This window comes from Phalacrocorax carbo, chromosome 4 (genome assembly GCF_963921805.1).
Source record: "Phalacrocorax carbo chromosome 4, bPhaCar2.1, whole genome shotgun sequence".
In the NCBI taxonomy this organism is placed as follows: Eukaryota; Metazoa; Chordata; class Aves; order Suliformes; family Phalacrocoracidae; genus Phalacrocorax; species Phalacrocorax carbo.
Genome location: NC_087516.1, coordinates 47,911,809 through 47,937,989, shown reverse-complemented (window position 1 = coordinate 47,937,989; position 26,181 = coordinate 47,911,809). Strand labels below are relative to the sequence as shown.

The window sequence follows — 26,181 nt, the reverse complement described above, 5'->3', positions numbered from 1 at the left end:
GATCTTGATAGTTTAGTTAACAAGCTTTTCAGTATTTCATTAGCTGAAACATTAATTACGGTGCCAGTTTCATGTGCTGATCTGAGCTAGCTTTCAGTGCTAAATAATTTTAAAAATATTTACAACAAATAGCATCTACATGCAAAACATTGGCAAGACAAAAAAAGAGAGGCAATACTCCTGTTTGCGCTGGTACACAAGTTAATAGGTTATCAAGGTTACCAAATAATGAGTATTTTTTTAATATTTTCAGTAAATAACTTACAGAAATTAAATTAGATTCTGCCCTGCTACATTCTGAATTATTGAATGACTGCACTTGTAGTAACAATTAGTTTCTGATTCATTTTTAATAAAGATGATTCATTTTTGTTCTAGGTTGTTAAAGGAATACCCAGGTTTTGTGTTCACACCTCGCTCAAGAGAAGAGCTTCCACCAAATTTCCCTAGTGATATCCCTGGAATTTGCTATTTTCTGGATGCTTATATTCAAGGAACAAACTCACAGACTTGGTTTCAAAAGAGAGATTTGGGAGATGGCAATGCCAATTTTTTAGGTGAGGAAACAGGAATAGACTAAATTGTACATTTGCAAGTGTATAGAATAAATTTATAAATATTTTGATTTTTTTGTATAAATTGAAAATTTTTAAAAATGTATGAAACATGAAAGCACTTTAGATCGTTAACACCTGAAAGCCAGTATTAAAATGTCAGGAAGTATGTCACTGACTACTTTTTATTTTTCCTTTGCATAAGGAACATAGTCACTAAAATAATATTGGAACTTCACTGTTGAAAATGCTACTAAAACCTACATTTTTCCTGTGGTAATTTGTAAGTGCTACATAACAACTCTCGGTTCTCTCTGTGCTGAGAATTCTAGATGTATTGTACATGCAGTTTGTCAGGAAATGTAACGTGCAAGTGATGCAGCCACATGCAGTGTTGTGAGCTGGTGCTTATCAATGACTATTAAAATACATTTTCTTAGTGATTCTGTAAGAAAATATCCATTAAAATATTGTCATTGCTATCACATACTCCTTCCAGTGCATCATTTGGGCGCCATCCAAGAAGCTGCTGATCATCTTCTAACACTGACTGGAGTCAATGTGTTGAGGGTGCTCAGCATCTTCTGGATCAGGCTGCTGACTGTAGCTAATACACATATACATAGCAGAGTTTGCTGCTTACCATTTCATGAACATTATTTTGTGTATAAAATGAATATAGATTAAAACGCTGTATAATCACATACTAAAGTCTCTGTAATCATCAAACAATATTTTAGTTTTGGGGGTTTTTAAAATACTTTACAAAAAATAAGAATATTCACTTGTTATTATGTATTAGAGCAATAAATGTTTTCTTTCTGTTGTCATTTAAATTTGAAATGTTTTAAAAGAAGTGTAATAAAACATGCTTTGGTGTGTTTGCTTAGAAAGGAAAATTCCGGTCAGACTGTATAAAATGGAGAAGCCCACCAGTTTAAAGCTACGATCCTTATTCAAGGACACAATGTGGGTATGACATGTTATTGAAATGCCTATGGTATACTCGCTTTAAAGTTGCCAGGGGAATCTACAGGTGAATAGAAATGCTTTAAAACATATGAACGCATATACGAAGTATTAATACAATATAAGCTCTTCTATTATGGATGGTAGGACGTGAGTGGAGAGCTCTCAAGGGTCTGACTCTAGAACTGGCAGAGTAGAGTTTTATGAGTCCTGAGTTTAGGCTTCTGCTCCTCTAACTAGCAGATCCACTTGCACAGAAATTTCTCTGTGCCATGCAGTTTGATCCCAGCTGCAGGCTGGACAACTGCACTGCTTACACACATACAAATATTCCCAGTAGGATCAAATATTATTTGTTCTTATTCTAACCTCTTAAACTTGGGTTTTGGCATATCAAGCGTAAAAGTCTTTCTTCAAGCTACTTGCCAGTGAATCAGATTTTGCTCTCTGAATATTTACAGGGAACAATTATATTAGACTAAAGTGCCATTCTGTTCATTTTCTGAACTTGACTCATTCATTCTGAAGCTTGATATACTGTTTTATCCCACTGTTTTGCAGTAGAAACTCAGGTACCAACAGGTACCATCAGAGCCCTGAGAAAAATCCTTATAAGGGACTAGCGCTAAGACCATTTCAAAAGCATATTTTAGTTCAGATTTCCTGTAAGCAGCATTTGAACAAAACTTGAAACATTGAACCCTGCCATTGCTTGAGGTCTCCTATATCCATCCAAGACGCTTAGAAATAGTTCTGTGACACAAAAACAGAACCTGAAAGTCTCTCTATTATATGTATACACATCTCTCTCTTGCGTGTGCTATATATACATGCACATATACAAGCATACTTATTTGTAACATTTTTAACAGTAGCATTTCAAGGAAACAACAACTAAGGAAATCCTGGTGACTGATCCTTGCAATATTATTTTGGTCAGAAAATTCTGTTCCGTTGACATAAATACCCAGAGGCTAGTAGCAGTCCCATGTGGGTGCTCCTGGATTTAAAAAAAGGGGGAGTATTTGACTACTGACTCTTCAGTAGGCTCATGATAATAAGCCAGTAATGACTGAAGTCAGTAGGAATCTACCCATCCCTGTCATCTGTTGAATGTTAAAAACAAATAGGCTTTTAAATAAAAAGGTTTTCTTTCTCCATATCTACCGAGTAGAAGAGACTCTTAGGAGTGAATTTCCTTTTGTCCCTAGGAAAGAGCTATTGCTGGACTGGATGGTGGCCATTCTCAAAGCCAGATTTCATATGAATCTGTCATTCAGTAGGATGTTCATCATGGCAGTTCCTGACACCTTCCTAAGTGTACCTCTGTAAAATAAAATGTGCCCTAGGCCAAAGTTCTTATTACAGATAAAATTCATCTTCCAATATTATTTTTATAACTCTCTAATACACCCTAGGCTACATTACCAGCTAGGATAGAATTGCTGTAGAATTCCTTTTTACTTCACTAACTTTTTTTCCAAAAAGTTCAAAACATTCCCATGTCCACTTCAGCCTTAGTCAGGGAAAAATCCTGATAAAGCACTTAAGTGTACACATAAAGCAATAAGTTTGAATCTCAGTGAAGTACATAGGATTTAGGCACGTATTTAAGACAATGATTCAAGAAGGTCCTTCAAAACATACTTGTGTTCAGACCTGTTCTGCAAAAGATCCCACAAGTCTATGTTTAGCTTTAAACATAACTTAAGAATTTAGTTCTCACTGAAGCTGTTCCTCTGTTTAAGTTTTTTTGCTGAATTAATATGCATTTAATAAGGGACAATTATTTTTAACTAAGCTTTTCACTTAGATCTTAAGTAGTCCTTTCACTTTGTAACTAAATTTTTCACTTAAAGCCAGTGGAAAAAAGGGAATCAGAAAGCCAATAAGCAAAATACTAAGATAAACAAAAGGAAGGCAATTTAACTGATATAACACCAGGAGATTTTGCAAGGAAATAAAACAGTTGTTTTTAAGCTAGTCTTGTATAGTATTATGTTGTATGATATTGTGAAAGTCTTCAGAGGCTATGCAATGCTATTTATAGAAATATACAAATACCTTAGTATTATGCCCAGAAACAGTTTTGCTATTGTGTGAATTTTTATTTTATTAGTTCATGAAGATTCTATGGGGCTGATTCCCATTCACGTTTACACTGTGATGGAAGATACAATTTTATCACACTGCAGTTTCTTTGCCAAAGAGGTGTAAATTGCCCTTGAAATAAATAAAAACATGTCCTTTGAATCTTAACAGTAACATAGCTAAAGTAAAAGCTATAGCAAAAGAACTCAACTAATTTTATTTCATCAGGCAAGACCTGATAAGATTTCAGGGAGATGATGTTGGAAAAAATTCTCATTCCTGGTGTCAGAGGAAGTGCAATTAGTGCGGAGCTGATGTTTTCTTTCTCTCTGACCTACTCTGCAAAACCAAATCAAATTAACTCAGAAACCCACAACACAGTGAACTGCACAGATAATCGAGCCCCAGGACAGATCTACTTTTCCCTGTGAAATCTTAAAAAGGAAGAATTCAGATTACTCCCAAACCCAATTTACTTCTCCCATCATTTTCTTTTCCATTCTCTGCAGAAACAGCTGCAACAGATAGTACAGAAGGCATATTCAGTACTTCCCACTGAAAGCCATCAGAATTAGGGGGAATTGCTTCTGAATCTTGGCAAGGGGACCCTTTTTCAAACCCCACCCATCCTATAACCTAGCAGGCTGCTCTAGCTCCTACCATACTTTATGCCTGCTTATTGTTCTGCAAAAGCAGTGGAAGGGGAGTTTTTGTTTCCTGCAACAGCAATACTTTTTGTGGCTATTTGCCATATAGCGTACAAGAGACCGTGTTGCTTTCAAAGCCCCACTCCAGTTTATCAGAAGTCAGCTCGGCAGGGACCAAATTTAACTTTGAGGCTGTTACTGAAATGAAAGCTAGGACTTCTGTTTCTACCTCTAAAGTCTGCAAGATGTGTGCCACAACAGTCTTTGGAGTTCTCTAAAACCATCTCTGATGGTATGGCTTCTCATAACTGCATAGGAAGGAAATAGTCAGATACAAGATATTTTTTGTCCTTTTTCTTCCTTTAATTTCCCAATCCCATTTGCATGAATTCACTGGCAGTCCTTTTATGCAAAGCAAAGTGAGAACGTAAAACTCACCGTCTTGTGTTAGTCAGCATCACTCTGATACTGAAGCACAAATAAAAGATGGAAGATAATGGTTCTGGAACCTCTGCTACACCCAGATGCAACAGTTTAAAGATATGTACTCTCCTGAGCACAAACAGTAGGATCTGAATGTTAAATATGCAGTTAGGCTGGAACATGAAGCTGGAGAGGCAGTCAAAGAAATAATAAACTGTGGAAGAATCTAAAACAAAGTAAACAACCTTATAACGTTGTGTGTCTCATCTGCTTCAGTAGATTTTTGATGCTGACAGTAAAGTCAGGTTGAGCCAGTGGTTTCCTAATATAAATGGAAATGAGCACATTGCTTTGCAGCGCCATTTAGAAGCCTCCTTTGAAGGTCTGTGCTGAAATTGTTTCCCATCTTCTGAGCAGTACAAAGTTACAAATTCTTGTGCCACTACACCAACAAGTGCCATGTTTATGTGAGTGTCTTGCATGCACAGCAAGAAATAACCTAGAGGAATACATGCAGCAACATCCAAAGGACGTGAAAAGGGGTAGAGTAAGTCGTAGACACACTTCCACTCTTCTGATTTTTTCAGCCAAAGAAATATTCAGGACAATAATGTTCCCAGGAGCTTTGACTACAAGTCTATGAAAATCAACAGGAGCCTTTCCACTGACTGCAGAAGGTGTTAGGGAAGATTTGGACACATGATTAGTTGCTCTGCTTTGCTAAAATGACAGTCCTCTTACAGGAGGATGCAACAGAGCCCACAGAGTTTCTCAAACCTACTCAGATTATTGCATTACAGAACAGCATTGACATACTGAGGGCTGTTTCAGTCATAGCTTGTCAATATCAGTATTGGAAAATGAATGTAATGATGTAGTGAAATTGTGTATAGTGGTACAGTAGAAATAATAAATCTTGCTGAAGTGATCTTGAAAAAGACCATATTTCTGCACCTGAGAAGTATTATTATGACAATCCCAAATGTCAAGTCTCAGACCATTATGATTTGAAACAGATAACTAGAAAATACCATAATTCAGTTTGATGTCAGTAAAGTAATTTCACTTCAGTAAGTGAAATCCAGCAATACCATAAAAGGCAGCATTTTTATTCAGGATTACAGTAACAGGAGCAACGTGCAAAGTAAAAAATGCAGCTTATTAAAATATTTTGGTTTATAGTGCTTGTGTGTTAACACAAACCATATTGAACTGAATGTAGATGTTCTTGGCCAGCTAGTGGTTTTCCCAAAGTTATTGTCTCAGCAACTGCCCTTTCATACTGCATAAAAGGATTCTGTGCTACTTTTTGCTTCCATGGATCTCAGGTAGAATTTCCAGATGAAGTTAGCATCTCAAATCGGGAAAAAAACATGTATACCACCACTTAAAACATAAAGCAGTTGCTTTTCTCTTGTGATCACTGACTGAGACTCTTTTGGCTTTCTGACGGCCCATGCAGGAAACTCCTCCTGAGAAACATGTTCAGGGTGACACAAAGTGGAGAAGCTGCTTTGTAAGAGTTCAGTTACAGAAAACACTTTCTAAAAGGCTCCTTTCATGCTTGCATTCTATCCCATGCACTTCCCAGTTGCGGCTAGTGCCACAGCTACCCTCCCACTCTTGAATACCAAAAAGCAGCTGGGCAGCAGGTCATGAGCTGCACCTAGTGCATGAGGGTTCCCAAATGGGAATGAGATTGTGTGCTAGAGTGTATAAGCTGCAGGCTTTATGGAAGTGCATCAGATACAGTCCAAATGGTTGTGTGATGTGCACAATGCATGTGACCCAACAATCCTAATACTGATAGGGTTGGGCCTTGAAAAAACACAGCCCAGTGTTAGCGGCTTAGTCTGATGTGTACTTTATCTTGTTGACCTAGAGCTTTTCCTTCACCTGAAACCAAATCTTGCCTGAGACCTACCAGACAGTCTTGATTAAGCAGGCATCTGGAATGGAGGCTGGTCCCTCTTGGCAAATCACTTGGTTGAATTCTTTAATTCAGCATCTTCCAAACTTTTAAAAGGAGAACCCTGTTTTAGAAAACTAGATCAATCATTGTCTGCTTTAACTCTGCCCATGATGTTTTCAGTTCACATTTTACAAATCATCCCACCTTGGATGCTAGAACTTCCACTTGTATTTCAATGGCTTAATTGCAAGAGCAGCCTGCAAATGCAACCTACCAAGCCTGAAGAAAATCAGAAGACAGACAATTTCACAATTGTCTAAACCAATTTTGACCTTTGCAGATATCAGCACTTTTGAAAAAGTGTCACTCAGGTCCACAAAAATTGCCAAGATAATGTACTTTCTGAAAATCGTATCAAAAAAGAATTTGATGTAATCTCTCTAGTATCGTTTTATGAGGATTAATATTTAACCCATATACAGACTGAGTAAGTGGGTTCCTTTGAAACTTATGAAGAAAGGGGATGTTGTTAACACTGATTCTTATCTAGTCTTCTTGTTTCCTGCCTGGGATGTGCTGTTAGGACTTCCTTGACATTTTGTATTCCCACAACTACTCTATAGGTGTGTGAAGAGGAAGACTACACATCAGAGGGGAAAAACTCCCAGGTGTTGTCTTAGATCTTCCAGTAGTGTAGATTCACCACCACCAGTAGGCACAGAAAGATTACAAAGGGCACCTAACTACAACATTTGTACATAGGATGCGTTTCCCCATTTCACCAAAACTTCCTTCCTACCAAATAGGAAAAGTAGATGGTGACCTGGTGTACTCAAATCCTAGTTAATTGGTGACAAGCTGACCCTCCTCAGCTATAGGGAAACATAGCCTTTTATCTGTTTACAATAGCACGATTTATTACATCATCTCTGTTGCCAGTTTCCTGGAGATTGAAGAGATTCTTAGAGATTTGCATCTCTTCAGTTCTTGTGTAGTTTTCTACACAGATATCTTCAACCAGTAGCTTGGTTATTTTTTCTAAAAATTTTCTTTCCTTCCTTCAGAATTAGCATATTATCTCTATGGTTTTAACTGGTTACATTGAAACTTTTGTTCCTGGTCATCCTTTAAAAAAATCTAGAATTTGTTTTCCCAGCAGATTTGGAATGTGTTAAACTAAGTAGGATTATTATGCCTACATGACCTAAAAGCAGGGTTTCCCTCTACTGTTCTTGGAATGCCTACTGAGATGATGTTTGCCAAATTTCTGTTGGCTATCCACCCATAATTTGTCTCCTCACTTACCAGTAATTTTAAGAGGTCTTAACACAGATTTAGAAGTTCACCAAGCAATCAGATTTCAAAAGATTTTAAAATGCTGTCACTCATTAACTTACTTACATGGAGGTTATTTGTTTGTTTGGTTGGTTTTTTTAAATTTTTTAGTTAAGTATGTGAACAGTTCAAATTTTAAACTTAGTTTGCACTATCTTACTAGGACTGAGCTTTTACAATTTTACTTACATCTAGAATCCATCTAGATCGATTAGTATCTATGGCTCTACTGACTTTAGGTAGCAAGGTCTATGCCCACGAGCTGCTACAGTAGTAGCCCATCAGATATTCATCCTATAATTCTCCTAGATAATCTCATTATCTCTTGAATATATTTTGATTCTTTTTAAGCAAGCAAAAGCAATCAGTAGCCTCCTTAGGATTTTTATTTCATACACTGAGGACAGGTCTTTAGATGGTACAAAGGGCTTTAAACTAAATGGGTTTTTCAAGTGCTGCACTACCTTTTTTGTTCCGTGTATATGATAACATAATGACAGTGTGTTATTTCTGAACTGTCCTTGGCATTTTGTTAGCAATCCTCTGCTCAAAATGTCCTGCTGCAAGGGTCATACCTTATTTGAAGAAACCTTTGAGAATCTGCGTGCAGCCGGTTTCTGATGCAACACAGCCTTTATTCATGTTGGCTAGTGACAAGGACTCAACAACACAAAAAAACCATTAGTGAAAGCACTCATTATTAGGCTTCTAACTTCATTCACCTTTGAAAAATGAATACACAGTAACAAGAATATCTGTGACCATTTTGCCCCTCAGATTCTTCACTTTTTAGGGGGCATTTACCTTCCTAAAAGTTAAGTGGTTGCACTGGGATATGAAACAACGGAGGAAGCATTTCTGCTCCTGCAGAGGCAACCTCTGCCAGGGTGCCGACACCAGAGCACAGCTGCCCTACATGTACCTACCCAACAGCTAGGAACCTGCCAGGCACTTTGGTGAATCTTCTGACTCAGTGTTAGGCGAGTCCCAACAACTCCAGCTGGAGAAAAGCATTTGCAAAATCCTTTTTGACAGGTAGGAAACCATAAGACTCGAAGGGTTCGATGGATGGATGGATGGATGGATGGATGGATGGATGGATGGATGGATGGATGGATGGATGGATGGATGGATGGATGGATGGATGGATGGATGGATGGATGGATGGATGGATGGATGGATGGATGGATGGATGGATGGATGGATTTCCTAGGCCCGCCCCTCCTTCCCTCTCCCACACATGCCGGTCTGGGGCAGCAGCAACACCGTTAGCCCGCCGACGCCACCTCGGCACCTGAGGAGGAGAAGGGCCTGGCAGCACGCATAAGGAGCCCACCCAGCGCCGCAGGGCACCCGGCCCGGCCAGGCCCGGCGGCTCCCCGCGGGGCGCAGGCAACAGCGCTCCAGCCGGCTCCGCGCCCGCCGCCCCCGCCGATCCCACCGCTCCCGCTTCCTCGCGCCCAGCCCCCGCCGCGCCGCCGCATCCCCTCAGCCACCCGCAGTCCCGCCTCCGCCTCTGATTGGAGGAGAGCGCGGCGCCCGCGCCCGCTATTGGATACTAGAGCAGCGGCCGCACTCGCCATTGGCTGTCGGCAGATGCCAGTCGGGGGGGTGGTGGCCGGGGGAGGTGGTGAGGCGATCGGTACCGATCTTCTGCTCCGCGGCGGCGTTGGAGGGGTGGCGGCGGCGGCGGCGGTACCACCATGGTGAGCTTTGCCGGACCACCTTCCCTACCCGGGGACCGGGGCTGACGGAGGACGTCTGGTCTGCTGCGGTCTGGTCAGCCCGGACTCGGGTCCGGGCCCGTGGTGGGAGGGAAGAGGCTGAATCCGCTTGGGAAGAGGGAACCGTGAGGGGACCGCGAGGCAGCCGGGCCCCAGCCCTTTGTATTGGGTGGAGATGGAGTGGGGGGAGGGGTGTTTCGGTGAGGTTGCTTCCCGCCGGGGTGACCGGCTGCGGTGTGGGAGGGGTGGGGTGGGATGGGGTGCTGCGGGGCGGCGGCAGGGGCCCCCCCGCCCGGTGCCCTCCGCCCGGTGCCCTCCGCCCGGTGCCTGACCGCGCCGCCGCCTCGCCCTGCCCCGCAGTACGGCTTCGTCAATCACGCCCTGGAGCTGCTTGTCATCCGCAACTACGGCCCCGCCGTCTGGGAGGACATCAAGTAAGTGCGTCGGTGCGTCTGTCCGTGCATGTGCGCGTCCCTCCGTCCCGCCGCGGGGGCGGGCTGGGCCGGGGGCCGGGGCCGCCCACCCCCCCCACGGGGGTACCTGGCGGGGCCCTCGGGTACCACAGATCGTTATGAACGTCTGTTGGCTGGCGGCGGCCCCCGGGAGGTGGCTCTCAGCTGTGACAAGACCCGCACGGTTCTTGCAGCGTTTCCTCCGGCTCGGGGCCTGTCTTAATGCCGCAAAAACCTGCCTTGTTGCATCTTTACTGATCTCCAGGAACCGCAGCAGAGATGACATTGATCCCTGCGGTTCCCTCGATTATACAAAATATGTGGCAGAAGTAACGTGCAGGCAAAACGTCCCAGCAGCCACGAAAGCCCTTCCCTGAGTCAGACCACAAGACGACCCACGCAACAGTGACATCTCTTTGTGTTCCTGAAGGAACTGGAATACAGTTTTTAGCTAGTAAACTCTATTTTAAACTACTATGAGATTTTGGTGATGTACTCAGCTTGAAATTTAAAATAGTCATTGCTATAGAGTATAAGAATGTACATATAAGAGTGATTTTTGGCTTGCTTCTTTTGAACCTGATTTCTTGTGTCCAACTCTTGCTTGTCTGGCAGTATAGCATTTTTCCACAGAGATGATTGTCTTCACTTTAAAATTCTGATAAATTGTGAGGTTGTACAAAAAGCTTGAAAAAGGTAGTGCAAACAAAATTCTATTTACCATAAATATGGTAGTATTGATACTGGGGCAAAAATACAAGAAATATTTTTTAAAAAGACATAATTGCTTACAGAGTTGTAAACCTACTTTGTAAGGCTTCAAGTACCTATGTAGTTAGAGGAAAGGGTGTAGTATGATCTCCTGATATTGTACGTTTTAAGGGAGAAGCAGATTATCTAATTTGGAGAAACTGGGCTTCTTTCAGCTGGACACCTTCTTCTATACTCCTCTCTCCCATTTATCTTGGGCCAATTCTAATAGGACAATGGCAAGACAGCTACATTGACATAGTACAATTTTTGGAGTTAAAGGGTTGCTCTTGACTGTGAGATTTTTCTGACCGTGACCCTTTTTTTCATTAATCCATTCATTAAGAATGTGGTGATCTTACACAGCACCATGAAATCAGAGAATCATAGAAAAGTTGGTTGGAAGGGACCTCTGGAGGTCATCTAGTCCACTCTATGTTCTGACCAGGACTGTTACCGGCACTGGATCAGGGCTCAGCTATGACTTTTGTCCAGCTGAGTCTTTAAAATCACCAAAGATGGAGAGTCCACAGTTCTGGTTCAGCAGATGTTCACTGTTCCAGTGATGCCTGGCAGTCTATAAATTACTCTTTCCAAATGCAGTTCTGTGGATTGCATAGATGAGTCTCCAGTGAATGTCACATAGTTTTGTGCTGTAAGTTAAGTGAGCCATATAAGTTCATTTTTCTTACATACCTTATCTAAACACACTGATCTATTTTGAATTCTTATGGTTTGATACTGGTTTTATATGACATGTAAGTTAAGAGACCTAGTAAAAAAGACAGTGATACAAAATTTTTCATGAAAACTGTAATAAAATATGTATAAAATACAATAAAGAATGTTCACTCTTTCATGCATGCCATCCCTTACCAAGATGCTTTTGAGTATTGTGGTCCACTTTTGTCCAGATTACCCACTGAACAGAATTTGTATTTAAGATTGATCCATCTGAGAAGATACAAAGTTTCATCTTCTAGTACAAGATCATGCTGCAGACTGTGAGAACCTGCTCATAATTCCTGGTGCATCCTATCTCTAAGATTTTACACATACCTAACAGAATACTGAAGATAACTAAAGCCTATGAGGAGTGTTAGTCATTTAATGCTTTGGAGAAATTTAATAGAAAGATAGGAAATATTTTGCTAAAGGTCAGCTGTGCAAATTCAGGAAGCTGCTACATCCTGTTTCTGTCTTTCAGCTGAGAAACATTTCTGCCTTGCAGCAGCCCAACAGCTAGGCTCTGCTATTAACTGACAGAGAAGATGGCTTTCTGGAAGCAAACTACCACACCACCCAAACTGAAGAATGGAACATGATCTGCAAGAAAGAGCCAAAATATATGCAAGAGCTGCCATAGCTCCTTATGCAAAAGGTGTTTGCAACAGGGTATTTATTCAGCAGGATTTATCTTAAAAAAAATAGTGTATCCTAGAGTTTAGAAGCCAGCAAACAAACCCCTGTATATATGCTGGAATGGATTATAGTGGTTGTGCTGGTTTAGGGGATAGTACAGGGTTAACTGATAGCCACTAAATGCTTGTTGTTTTAGGTAATTTAAGGTCGTGTGGTGCACTTACAGAGATGTTGTGGAAGAGGATAGATGTTTTACCTTATGTAAGCAAATACAGACTTCTTGCAAAGGCTTTGTTAGAACTGCTAATCATTTAGGAAACAAAGGGAAGATATAGACCAGTGTTGTGACATGCTGCATTGAATCAGTTGAATCACTGATGATTGCATTGAAGGAGCAATTGTTGAAAACAGCAGTCTTTGGCTGTTTAAAAAACATGAGAGGAACTTCCACTGTTAAAGTGGTTGAATTTGCAACAACTTAAACATTTCTGTGAAGCAGAGAGGCCTCTGGGTATCTCAGTACAAAATTTGACATCTAAACTTTTTTTTTTTTGTTATGTTGGGCTGATCGCATATTGTTATTTTGTTCTCCCTGAAGCCACTGCAGAAGCTGTGAATCAGCATTGCAGAGTGGTGGGTTGTGATTGCTGAGTGATTCTCAAATGCCAGTGGGTGAATTTGTAGTTAATACTGATAGAAGTGAGAAGAAAACAGAACTGAATAAACTGAAGTAATGAAAACAGGTCATTCTTCAAAAAAAAAAAAAAAGTGCATTCAAAAAACAACAACCAAGTTAAATACTGAGTTGAAAGGGTATGCTCAATTGGAAGCATGAAAACTCTTGTCTCCTGCAGCTTCTTCAGTCAAAAGCAACACCAAATGAAGTTCTTAAACACAGAATTTGGGAGACCAAATAGTTGGATCTGATGCTCTTTTGAGTGGTGTTTTTGTTGCCATCACTTTCTGTTAACTGAGTCAGAATGATGATTTAAAGTCTCCCTTCTGCTATTTCATTAATTTTTCAACGTACTTGTGAAACCATGATCTGTCTGAAAAAGGTACATACTAACGTCCTAGAGGGGAATTCTTGGGAAAGTTAGACTCTGTGGTTTTTTCATCCACTTCTAAAACAGCGCATAACTAAACATCAGACTTTTTTCTTTACACACCAGGTAACCTTTACAATGAGGTACTAAGCTCATGGAAAAATTACAGTATATACTCTGAAATTTTGCTGAATATCAATTTTGTTGGCTCAATGGAAATATGGTTTGGTGTTGCTAAAGGACTAGAATTAAAATGCTTAAAACCGGAAACAATTCAAAGCCATCTATTTCTGAACTGACATTGTTGATCCCAAATAGGCTGGATTCAAAATAAGATGAATAAACCTGGCATATGATTGATGAAAGGTAATCTTGATTTATGGAGCCTTTATTCATCTTCTCAACTGCAAAGTCTCAAAAAATTTGATTCTTTTTACATTTTCTCTAGCTACCACTCATTGAATTGAGAATTTGGGCCTGGGGGCAGTTTTTTCATGATGAAGCTCTAGAAGCATTAGAGGGATTTAGTGAAGCTGGGTGAGAGGTGGGGAGTGAGAGCCACTTCGGAGAGTCCTTCTGCAGTTGCTGAATCCTGCAGTAGCAGATTTTTCTTAGAGGAAAGTGAAGATGATTGAGCATAATAATTTCTTTTGCTTACTGGTAGTTGTAAGCTGCATGTACATTTCTCAGTTCACTCCTTCAGTCTTTGGAAGGAGAGACTTAGGACCTGGAATACATGGAGACGCACTTTGATCAGCGCTCCACTAGTTCTGCAAACAGTTATTTTCTTAGTAAATAAACTGTTAGAGCCGTTAACCACATTTTGGCTGAGAAAACACTTTTGATTTGTCCCTTCCCTGCTTAAGAGAAAACCTCTCTCAAAGCCCTTATTTTGTTATTACATCCCAAGGGCTGTTTCGGATTGTGTGGCCACAATTGCAATGGCTTGAAAAGATGGTTCTCAAGATTCCTTTGGCATTAGATATCTTCAGTTCCTCTGCAGCCAGCAGAAATGCTAGCTGACATAAACTAAAAATTGTCAGGCCTGACCATTTTCACATACATGCAGTTGTGTACTCGCATCTCATCAAGGCCAGAATTGTACTGCTGGGTGATATGGTAGTGTGTGAATGTGGTAGTGTGTGTGGAATTAGAGTCTACCTGTCCAAACCAAAACAGAGAGACTACCCACATTAAAAAAAAACCAACCAAACAACAAACACAAGGCTTATGAAGTCCTGTCTCTTCTGGTATGTTTTTGTGATGGATGTATTTAAATAGGTGTATGGTTACATATTTTTTAGAGGGGTTTCTATCACGATAAAACATGAGCTCTTCTGCAACAGGTGTCACATCTGGCTGAGGTGAATAGCCAACCTATATGAATTTCTGAGCCCTCTATTCAGCAGTTCTAAATGTTTAATTTTGTAACAAACAAGCATTAACAGGGATGTCTTCTTGAAACCACTCCAGGACAATATGTGGGAGCTAGGGCCATGTTGTCAGCAGGGAATATGTACATAGTCATTTATCCTGTGTTTCCCAACAGTATCTCTATCTGTGTTTGATTAAATGAATACAGGGTTTTCCCAAAGGCTCCTAAATCTGAATTTAGGCCAGGTTAGATGTGACACTTTCAAATATACTGCCAAGAAAAGGAACGAGAACTTATATACCATATTAAGAAATGCATTAAAATGCTTCATCACAAGACTGCAGAATAAACTAATATTTTTCCCACGTAGACATACATGAAAGATCTGGTTTTGGGAAATGAAATGGCAGAACCAGTCAACTGCAGTCTTCATCTTCCTTCTGTTTCTATGGTAGAAATCCACACAAAACCATGTGTAGTCTGATGAGCATGGAAAAACTAGAACAGAAGTTGAAAACTCTGTGTTTGCAAAAAATTAACTACCTAGAGGTCAAACCACTTTTTAATTGATTTTAGAAAATAACATCTGTGTTGAAACTTGCACAGTAGCAGAATAGGCATTTTGTGCCCCAAGAGCCATGTATCCTTTGCTGTCTGTACCTTAGCATGGGATGCAGAAAGCAAGTAACAGTCTTATTTTCCTTGTGCTCTATGCTTAGTGTAGAATTAAGGCGTGATCCTGCCTTTGCACTTTTTTGTCCTCCTTTTGTGCATTAAGATGGCATGTGCTGTCCACACATGGTCTTAAATGCCAAGACTCAGGGTCTGGGGAGCCTGTTGGGTAGCACAAACTTTACATGGACCCAATGGTCTGGAAGTGCACACAAAGGAAGAACAAAAGTCAATCGCTTTTTCCTATGAGGAAGGAAATCTTTGTTGTTCTCCCTCAGACTTCACATGTTATCACCTACGAGGGCTCCAGGCCAGTTGACTCATCAGAATTTGTTTTCTCTAACTGTCTGGTTATGGTTAAAATTGTGAAACTCTGAGGTTTGAGAAATTATCCTGGTGCAATGTAAGTGGGAATCTTCTCTCCTCAGTTTCATATTGGATTCAGCTGAAGAGGTAGAAGACTGTACAATTTGGGGGAGTGAAATAAACTGCAGGGCTATTGTTTGCCTTTAGAAAACTAAACAGACACATAAACTTCTGCATCATATAGGTAAAGGCCAACATAGGTCAGACTTTAGTTACTCAGTGTGGCTTCTGCAGTAAAATGTAGACGATTTAAGAATACATGTTTATTGGGTAAATTTTCAAAGGCATTCCTAGTTGTTAGTGTTGAAGTGTTGTTGCAGGTTGGTTAGTGGAGTCAGGAGAAGTAGATGCTTTTATTCATTTATGCATTTAAAAATATCCTCTACTGACTTTCACTAGAATTTAGGTACTTATGAACTCATTGACAGGATGTCATATTCTGATTAATTTTATTTGCAGTTATACTCCAAAACAGTAAAGAATATAAAATAAAATAATGTAATAGAAAAACTCCTCAACTCTGCCATTCAGAATATGTATTACAATTTTTTTATGGGGGACAGAATTGGATTTTTTGTAAAACTTGCATTGTTTTCTGGGAATTTCTGGCATAGCAAAAATATCCATTTTTATGCATCTTAAACAAAGCAGAGAATAGAAAACCTTTTGTAGATGCAGAATAAAGGCACTAGCTTGACTTATCGTGCCCGTATACTGAGTTCAGAATGTCACCTTGTCAAAAATGTTTTCTTTTTTCTGCTTGCTAATATGGCAAAACACAATCTACATTTGTTGACAAGTCCTGTAAAAATCAAGGCTTTGGCCTATTACTGTTTCTTAGCACGATGTTTAGATATAATAATAATTCATACTATACTACAGTTTGCCTTTTCAGAAACCTAGAAAAATATGCGCAAAAGCTGTAATGAAAGACTGTTCTTACACGTTGCAACAGTAGCTCTTAAGAGGTACTGGAATTCAGATAACTTGTAGGTCTGATGCTAGTGGCATGTAAGTCCATGAAAACTGTGTTTTGAGCATAAGAAATGCTGGGTACCTTGAAAAAACAGGTCTACCTGTCTCAAACTGGACACCCAAAATTAATGAAACTTTTTTGATCTGTGGTAGTGTTGCCCATTTAAAATGGAAATGGTATAATTGACCTCACAAGCTTGTTGGAGAGCTAATTAACGTTTGTGCATGCAAATAGTATAGGGATCGGTTCCACAAGAAGGCTTCTTAGAAAGGAGTAATTTTGTCTTTAGAGCTGGATTTGAAAACTATGCTGTAAATCAAGCCCGAGTTTATATATCAATGAATGGGATAAAATAAAATACAGACTAGTTGTGCATTAACCAAGTAGGATCTAGCCTCAGCACCAAAAGAACTGGTAGCCTGGAGGAAAAGGAACAGGTTCTGTGGGCTCATGGGTGTGACTGGTAGGTTGCATCATGCAGGCTTAGGGAGAGGCAGGGAAATGTGGCTTGGTGCAAACCTCACTAATGTTGCTATGAGTGGTACCTGGGTCCATCTTTCTTGTTTTCACAAACCAACAACAAAAAAAGCTCATAAAATGCTTATGGCTCCTTTTGAGACACTTGTTTTATTTCTTCATAATAATTCTGGAAAATGTCATGTTTTCTAAGTTTTCAGCTGACCATAGTTTCTATATGTATATATATAGGACAACCCTTTAAGAAGCCTGTAAAGCAGTACCATAGTCTATACCAATCTGTCTACAGCGTCGCTTCTGCTAGGAGAGAAGATGGATAATCATCAGCTTAGAATGTAAAGTTTTTTGAGAAACTATATTTGTATATGTAGATACATGTGCATACAAATATTTTTATATGCGTCTGTGTGTGCAAATTCTGTCTACATAACCAAAATGTGGCCTGGGCAATAAAAATGCCAACTAACAGGAGATAAGAATCAAAGATCTGTACAAAATGTGAGGTGTGGCATTTCAGTTAGTTACCATGTGTAGTTGAAGCGAGTGAAAAGCCTTCCAGTTATTTGTGGTGTTTCTCAATAAGGGCTGATTTGCAGGAGAACCTTGGTGCCAAACTCCTTTTAAACTATCTATGCTCCTAAGTGTAAGTTTGGATGTGCCCAGGACTTAATTTTTTTTGAACCTATTAAAGCCTTTGGGATTTCTCCCATCAAATTGCTGGCTTTCTTACATACTACTCTTCTCAGGAACTGTAGAAAAAGTCCAGGTGGCTAACAAGTGGGCTATGGATTTTACCACATAGACATGTATAGCTGTATATTGCAGCGGTGGTAATCAGTCCCCTGTGAATCCTCTCTCTTGCTTTGTTGAACTGCTGTGAGCTTGCTCAGTATTTCTCTTTCCCAGCCCACAACTAATGTATTATGAAGAATGCTCGCTTTACAGTTTACCTAAAGTTACTGATACTTTCATGCTCAAAAATGTTGCAGACATACTGTGTTAATCATCTTAATTGTCTTCTCACCATGAACACCGACGAAAAAAGAGACTATTCACTAGAGTTTTGGATTGGAAGTCCATATGTCTTTTGGGTCATGTAGGACTCAGTTATAATTAATTGCGGTGGTCTGTGAAGAAACATGAACATTGATTTTTGCTACATCCTTAGCACCGTGTGGGTTTACCTAGTGCTGAAGATGAAGTGTTCTGTTCAATCAACCTCATAACAAGTTTGAAAAAAATTTACAGATTACTTATAAATAGGTGTCAGAAAGAGGCTTTGGAAAGCCGTTAGTGGTGAAAGGACAATGGATTAATTTTTTTTAATCCATACGCCTCTTAACATTAATGAGTGTTTATGCAGAAAGTGGTGTTGAGTAGGAACATTCATGGTTGTTTATGTTTCTAAGTCTTCATTTCCTAATATTCCAAAGTTCTAAGCAGTAATTTTAAAGTTTTCTTAAAACTGATGCTGAATAGATGGTTCTTCATGGGTCTGAAGGTTAATATTCACAAACTTTGTAGGGTCAGGACACTGCACTTCCTGCTCTTTCCATTCCTTGCAGCGGAAAGACCTGCTTGGAGATCAGGAGTTTAAACTGTGTGGATGCCAAATTCTTCAATTCATCTGGGAAAGACTTGGCTAAAGGGAAGTAGTGGCATGTTGTGAAACATGGTGTGAGTGGTCTTGCAGTATCTCTCAGGTACTTTCCAGTTTTCCCAGAACTGGGAAGTGCTTTTAGACCTGTGAGGATACCAGGTGTTATAAACATATCACTCACTCTGAAATGCTTAAAGGAGTATTTTGTAAATACCATTCCTTTTAGTCCACTTATATAGAAGGAAGAAAAATAATGCTAGCTTTATATTTTTAATAATATTTTTAGTATTTGGAGTAGTAGCAAAGAACTTGTACATTTGTTAACTGTATCTTCTAGGATTATCTTGTTTTGAAAACCTACATTAAACACTCTCATATCCAGCCTGTAAAACTGGGAAATAGCTTAGAGCTCTGAAGTCTATAAATATATCTATTTACTTTACCCAGAATGTCATTTTCCTGGACAGATTCCCATTTTTATTTAATCTTGTAACTTAATATAATTTATGCTTTTCCCAGCTGGGTGTTTTAAAATATCTCTGGACCATCCATAACATGTACAAGTCTAGTTTCTTTTTTTTTCCTTTTTGGAGGAGTGAGGAGACTGGTTCAATATATTCAATAATCACTGGCAAAGCATCTTTGTGAAATACATGAAAAAAATACAAGAAGCATTTTGACAACACAAACCATCTGTAAAGTAATATAATGAGCAGTGAGTTTGCAATTTTAATGTAAAAGGGATGCAAAGACAAAGATTCTGTTTTCACTGATACCATCTTTAGTTCTAAGACATGTAATTCTGTTTAATAGTGTTAGTCTTGGAACGGAATTAAACTTGACATGCTCCTATCAGTGAGATCAGAACCATGCTGGGTTTCTAAGTGCAGTAGTGTTTTTTTGTCATTAAGATTGTTTTGACTGGTTTCTTCAATTTAACGAGCACTTTTTCCATCCTTGGTACACCAGGAACAGTTAAGCACAATGGTGGCAAAAGTCCCAACAGAAACAACACCTATCGTGGAAGAAGCCCTAGAGGTGGTCTTGGAACTAGCTGCTGTTGTGGTGCGTTCAAGGGGACACACCCAGGGCATGCACTTTGGACTGGAGTTTTGATAGGAAGAGGTCCAGTTGTGGTTTTGGGACACTAGATGATCTCTTAAAGTGACGCCAACAGCTTCTAAATAATATTGTTATATCACAAAGAAGCCTGTGCATCATTAGGATACAAAGTATCCATGCAGGATACAAAGTATCCATGCAGTCTTGCATGACCTTTTTTTCCCCGTTTGTATCTATTACCTTTTCTCAATATTTACTGCATGCAAAGTTCTGCAGCAGTAGGGGTTCTTTTTCTGTAATAACTTTTTTTCTTTTAATTCCAGCTTTATGGCTGACCACAGACAGGATAGCAAGTGCTACTTCACATGAATGAAAAAGTTCTGACAGCAGTAACCACCTTCTTAGTTATGATTTACTCAAATTCCCTTTAAATGCTACAACCTGACTGTAACACTACATTAAAGTCCACTCTGTGCAGAATGGGCTATATAAGCAAGACCAGCTTGACGTGGCATCTTGTCCAACTATGTTGTCTGTAAAGTCTCTAAAGATGGCAAAAGAAATCCTTACTACATCAAAATAGAGAAAATATTTCCTCTGTGAAATAAAAATGTACGCAGTCTGTGGTTTAAAAATCTGCACTGCAAGATGTGTTCTGAGTTTAAGAATGATTTGTGTCAGAGTGTTTGTCCACACTTAACACTTCATCTATCTCTGTGAATTATTAACGTTGCCTTTGAATATTAGTAGTGTGTTTTCAACTACTAAACTGGTTCCACAATGGGAAAGATTTTCAAAAGGCCCATTGTACACACATAGTATCACCTGTAACACTATTCTGTGCTGCTAGACCAACAGCAGTTTGGAGGGTGTTAGCATGACTGACAGAGGAAAGGATGCTTTAAGACTTAATCTTGCTTTGATCTACTCAATAGGAATTTTTCCATTGATTTCAAGGTCAAACCTGTATGTGAAAAATGGCCTTTATATAGCCGTGTTATTTTCCATGGTGCAACGATTAAGGTTCTTTTTTCCCAAGTAAAATTCCTCACATTAACCTGGAGAAAGTAAATATTCTGGAGGAAAACAAAGGCATTTTAGAAGAGTCTGGCCTGGAGTCTTTGTTTCCCACAATTTGAATAGCTCTGTGTAATCATTCGAAATTAGTCTAGAGTAAACAAAATGGGCTGCCAGGCTGTAGCAGTTAGGACAGGCATATCGTACGATGTAAGTTTTGAACCATGAAGTATCACACCCCATGTGCTGACAACAGGAGTCAGTTTGGGTAAGAGCATTAAAATCCTGGATTTTTAAAAAAGTTTTGAACATAAACTTACTGGGGAGCAAAGCACACCTTTCTTTTGTCTCTAGAAATGTAAAAGAGATGTTAATTGTAAATTGTTCTATTTGACTTAGAAGTTGTTTTGAAAGAAAGGCCATATAAAAGTTTGCTACTGTAGTGCTGCTACTTCACTGAAGAATTAACCAGGGCTGGGGAATTTGCCAGAGCTTGTTGCTTTTGGCTTATTTCCAGTCAAGCCCTTAAGAAAGCCACCAACTTGTTATTGCTGTTAATGCCTTTGTGATCAAACACCGCAGTCTGCAGAAAACATTAGAGCTGTGCTAATTTACTCCCATAATCTTATCTGGTAAAAAAAAAACACAAAAGGAATAAAGACTGCAGCAAAACATTTCAAGGGAAATGAACAGTTTTTCATAAAGTTAAGGATTATGATATTTTTTATGAAATATGGTCAGCCTAATGTAAATTATTTGCATCCAAGGATGCCATGTTATATTGCAGTTCTAATCCCAGCTCATGAACCTTCTGTCAGCCAGGAGAGGGAAGCTGTTCAGATAAGAACTGTTGCAGCCTTCTGGTCTTTTAAAGTTCACATGCTCAGGTTTGTAGCCATACCTTGTTGTTCCACACAGGCAGGTTTTTTTCATACATGATACACTGATTATGGAGTTAAAAACAGCTATGTCACAGTGGAGGAATTACTGTTGATGGAGAGCCAAGCCCAGCACCTCTGCAAAGCTGACAAAGCAGCCTCACTTTTAGCGTTCGTTATAACAGTTTTCACAACACTAACAGATATTCTTCATATCACCTTTGTTGTAAAGCCAGTTCTATAGTGTAAATGCAGACAGATTTGATAGATCAGGTAGGGGTCAGGTAATCAGGTGAGAAAACTGCAGCCATGAGAAAACAATTTAGGGATTGCCCATTCACCTGAATGAACATTTCAATGACTTTGTCCTGTTTCCTAGACTGCTGGTGGTCACATTGTGGTCAGCCTCTCTGGTGCCAATAGTTCTGATACAAGTTTATTAGATGACCTGCAATTTTGTAGACTTACTGGAGGATAAGTAGCTCTGAGAACTGGGAGTGTTTTCACATTGCACTGGCCATTTTGGATAAGGTTACAGCAGCATTTCCCCATCATATGTAGTCTTAAGGTTTTTCACATATTTCAGAGGGAAAGGCTTTTGGAAGTTATCACTGCTCTCAGGTTACTGAGGGAGGCAGAAAGGCTTCAGAAGCGTCAGACCCAACTCACTGGAGGCAGGGGAAAGGCTTCAGCTGACTTCACTGAACCTCTTAGCCTGTCCTCAGCCACTCTGTCTGGCTAAACGTTGTTCTGTATGCGCAGCAGCTTCTGTGACCAGGTGATGAATCAGACAGAGAAATTCACCCGGCAGAAAAATGACACAGAAAAACAAATATCTAACTGAATTATATACCAGTGCAACAGGGCATAGCAGTATGGAGAAGGAATTGTCCCGGAAAGAAAAAAAACAGAGTTCTGGAATGTAATAATTTTCAAGCACAGGCTTTAAAAAGGCAGTTTATCTTTTGGCACAGGTTTAGGTATGAGATTGTCGTTGGATTTGCCAGATTTGTAGGATAAGCAAAGATATTTTTGCCCAGCTGATTTTGAGTGAGGAGTATAATCCTCTGCAGGAGTAATATTTAATTTAACAAATTTTCTAGGAAAAATTTCTCAAAATTAGATTGGCTTTTGTTGGACTCTTTTGGAGTATTAAGCTGTAGTACAAGCACTGGGTCCTTTTCCTCTACTGCAGGAACACCTAGTAAGACTGCTAATACTGAGGGGGAGTAAAGCCTTAGAGCAGTGAGCTTCACCCCAGAAAATTATATCCAAGCAATGCAGATGTGACTGCTAATTGAACTATTTTTTGTTTATCAGTAAAGTTATTTTAATGGGAAATACATCATTAAGGATACAGAGAAGATGGCCGCTGAGTGATCCAAAGCATCTAAAGAAATCTGGAGAAAACCAAAATAGCCTAAATAATCTAAATGGAATAGGCATTGAAATAACCTGTGATGATTTTAAAAAGTGGTGGCTCAGAGAAACTGCAGGCATTGAAGAAAAACTTTGACAAACTAAACTGAAGACAATTAAAATGAGAAAAAAAAGGAAGCATGGCTTGGCACAGAGTAGGAAACAGGAAAAGTTCCAGTCAATGTAATTGGAAAGAAATGTAAGAAGTTTTGAAAGAGATACCAGCATCATCAAACTGGGTCAATTTTCAATAGAGAAAATTCTCACACTCAAAAACTGTGGCTACTGGATTGTGCGAGTATGCCATGTTTTTGAGGATGTTCGTTGCTTTTCCAGATGTATTTGTTATCCTTTGTGGTTTGGCTGAGATCAGAGAGACTAAAAGAAATCACAGTGAGTTTCAGAGATGTGGGAAAGTTTGTTCACCCTTTGCAAACTTCCCTCCAAAGTGTATCTGACTTCCAGTTACATATTATGTTATGAGAATCAAAGAATCAAGATGGTCTTCTTTTCTCATATTAATTTCAGTTCAGTTCTTAGGAAATACAAACTCTACCTTCTTGTCCCTGACTGACCTCATATGCTTCAAGACAATGTTTCCCACTAGTAACTCCAGCTGTCCTCCTACTTAGGAAAAGAAGGAATATGTGCCATGGGAACTGTTTTCAGGAAACAGTGAGACTTGATATCCTGCAGGCTGATCTGAAGTTTTCAGAGAATGGCTGGGGGAGCAGACGAGAAGTACTGTTTTGGAGTATGAAGGCAAAAGTATTTTAGGGGAATATGTGTACACATAACCATTTCTGCTTGCTTCTTTATAAACATACTGTTTCTTCAAGTAATGAATAAATTCTTGTAATTAATTATTTTAAAAAGATATAATCTTTTTGTATCTCTGAGAACACTCTTGTAGCCAGTTTTGTCCTGCTTACTGGTGTCCATTCTTTCATTTCTTGTGGGAAGTTGCCAAAGAGTTTAACAAAAAAAATTAAGTTTATTAATGTTTTTCATGCCATTGAATACAGAATTACGTTCTTTTTATGTAGATTTATATAGGATGTTTAGTCTCACCTCCCCTATAGCCTTATCGTATTACTTTGGGAAAATTGCTTAGCTTGTTTTTAGCTCATTATGCCTATTCATATAGTGAGTATAAAAATGTGTGTGTCGAGTAGCAGTTACAAGACTTCATTAGTTAATAAAAAAGTAGATCTATTTTTTAAATATAAAACCAATGTAGTATAATTTTTGATCAGCAGTAAGAATGTGATAAGCCAGATTAAAGATGAAGAGAAAAAGAAAATAATGGGTTCCAGACTTCCACTGATGAATGAATAGTTTATCAAAGACTGATGATTACTAATTGGAGGGTTAAATGACAAGTATTTTCATTTAGGTCAATAGAGTACTACCATATGAGATTGTAATTAGGCCTAATCAGCAGTTGCATGTACCATCTAGCAGTTTTAAGGTGAACTTAATTCTCAGACCTCTCTCCCCTTTGAGTAACACAGAAAATACTTCTATTTGTATGGCTGGATAATTCCACTACAACGGTAAATGCTTGAGTTGTTGTGCAGTCACTATTATTGTGTATTAATTCATGTTTAAAATAAATTATGCCAGCTGTAGAAAATTAGAATCTAAGTTTCAGTGAAAGACTCTTGTTTTGATTGATGGTTGATCATGTTGTGATGATGGAGACAAAAATTTTGATGTAAAAGAGGATGTAGGATTTTAGATAATAGATTTAGAATCTACTTTTTATAGGTTTATAATTCCTATGATGACCATTAGAAATTTAGAGCAGTTAGGAATATTGGCCATTAAACTGTATGTTTCAGCCATATCTCAAGGAGCTTTTCTGTCTCAGTCTGGTAAAGGCCCTTCATTACCATGGTACCAATAAGTAATTTTTTACTCATGGTTCTTTCATTTATATGTTAGAAAAGTAATTATTCCAGTCCTGAGTTGATGAATGTCTTGACTTGCATGACATATGGTGGTTTTAACAAAAAATGTCATTTGCCTTTTTGATATTTTTTCTAATTCTAAGGCTTTTTCTGAAGAACAACTCCCCATATTAATTTTTTTTTGTGGTGTGACATAAGAAGGTGTGATTCAGTCATTCTCTTCTAGCCTCTTCTACCTCTTTGCCTCTTTGACCAGCGACAGGGGGCAGCAAGCCCTTCAGGGTCCTCAGGTCTGCCTACCTCTGAAGGTGCTCCTTGTCCTCCTCCAGAGAGCTGAGACTCAGCCACTGCTGCAGCACCAGTGGCCTGGCTCCTGTGTTAAACGCATGGGATAAAACAGGGAGGAAGACGCTGTGGGCCCTCCCTAGCAACTCACTTGTGTCAAATGTAAGGCTTGGAAGGTGCAACAGTTCATTGCCTAGGGATATCAACTTGTTTTACTCAGGAAAAAAAAAAAAGCCTACAGAGTTGTGCCGCCTTTCAGACAAGCTGCTGACTCAATGTTCAAGCTGAAGAGAATAACAAATGATCCTGAAAAACAAAGGAGCCATTTTGTTTTGGTTTTTTACTTAGCAGCAGCAGTAAGTGTGCACATGACATGTGCATGAGTCTTGTCTGAAACCTGGGGTTGAGAATTGTTTCCTTTAGTGAAAAAATGTATACTTTTATTGTGCTTTAGCTAAGTGGTGACACTTTACTCATGAAGAACTGACGTGCAATGCAAGAACAAGGCCTTACAAAATTCTAGCATCCTTTTTATTTCATTTCTATCTCCTGGGCATGTGCAGAATTCTGAAAAAAAGGGTATTTGATTAGGTACCTACATCTGGATTTTAGATTTGTCTTCAAAGATTTGTGCAAATGGTTGTTAAAAACATCATGTGCCTTTTGTAAATAAAGTGTAATTAAAATTGGAAGGAATGAAAACACTTGCCTAAATAGTGTTTAAAGAGCCCATCTTGGTCTGGATCATTGGATATTCCCCTCTTTTAAAACACAAATTCTGTGTTTATTAGTTCAGCAACTTCTTTGTGAGGCTCTGAACTGAAAAACTGTCTTCATTTTCTCACAGCTCATTATCATTTTCAGAACACACATGTT

General features: G+C 39.2%; 2 protein-coding genes and 1 long non-coding RNA gene across 4 annotated transcripts in view; 2 read left to right on the top strand and 1 right to left on the bottom strand.

Moving 5' to 3' along the window:
* Positions 1 to 1,039, top strand: part of GUCY1A1 (guanylate cyclase 1 soluble subunit alpha 1) — a 32,462-nt gene extending 31,423 nt beyond the window's left edge. The window contains exon 9 of the mRNA XM_064449822.1: positions 379 to 1,039. Within this exon, the coding sequence (XP_064305892.1) occupies positions 379 to 580 (202 nt within the window). The 3' untranslated portion in view covers positions 581 to 1,039. The remainder of the gene's footprint in view (positions 1 to 378) is intronic.
* LOC135313091 (uncharacterized) overlaps positions 1 to 9,047 on the bottom strand; it is a 160,463-nt gene extending 151,416 nt beyond the window's left edge. For both annotated transcript variants that reach the window (XR_010372682.1, XR_010372683.1), the window contains exons 1-2: positions 8,858 to 9,047; positions 6,609 to 6,717 (exon numbers count right to left, since the gene is read on the bottom strand). This is a non-coding gene — a long non-coding RNA (uncharacterized LOC135313091). The remainder of the gene's footprint in view (positions 1 to 6,608; positions 6,718 to 8,857) is intronic.
* Positions 9,048 to 9,528: 481 nt separating this feature from the next.
* Positions 9,529 to 26,181, top strand: part of GUCY1B1 (guanylate cyclase 1 soluble subunit beta 1) — a 45,487-nt gene continuing 28,834 nt past the window's right edge. Inside the window, exons 1-2 of the mRNA XM_064449821.1 lie at positions 9,529 to 9,637; positions 10,016 to 10,089. Of these exons, the coding sequence (XP_064305891.1) occupies positions 9,635 to 9,637; positions 10,016 to 10,089 (77 nt within the window). The 5' untranslated portion in view covers positions 9,529 to 9,634. The remainder of the gene's footprint in view (positions 9,638 to 10,015; positions 10,090 to 26,181) is intronic.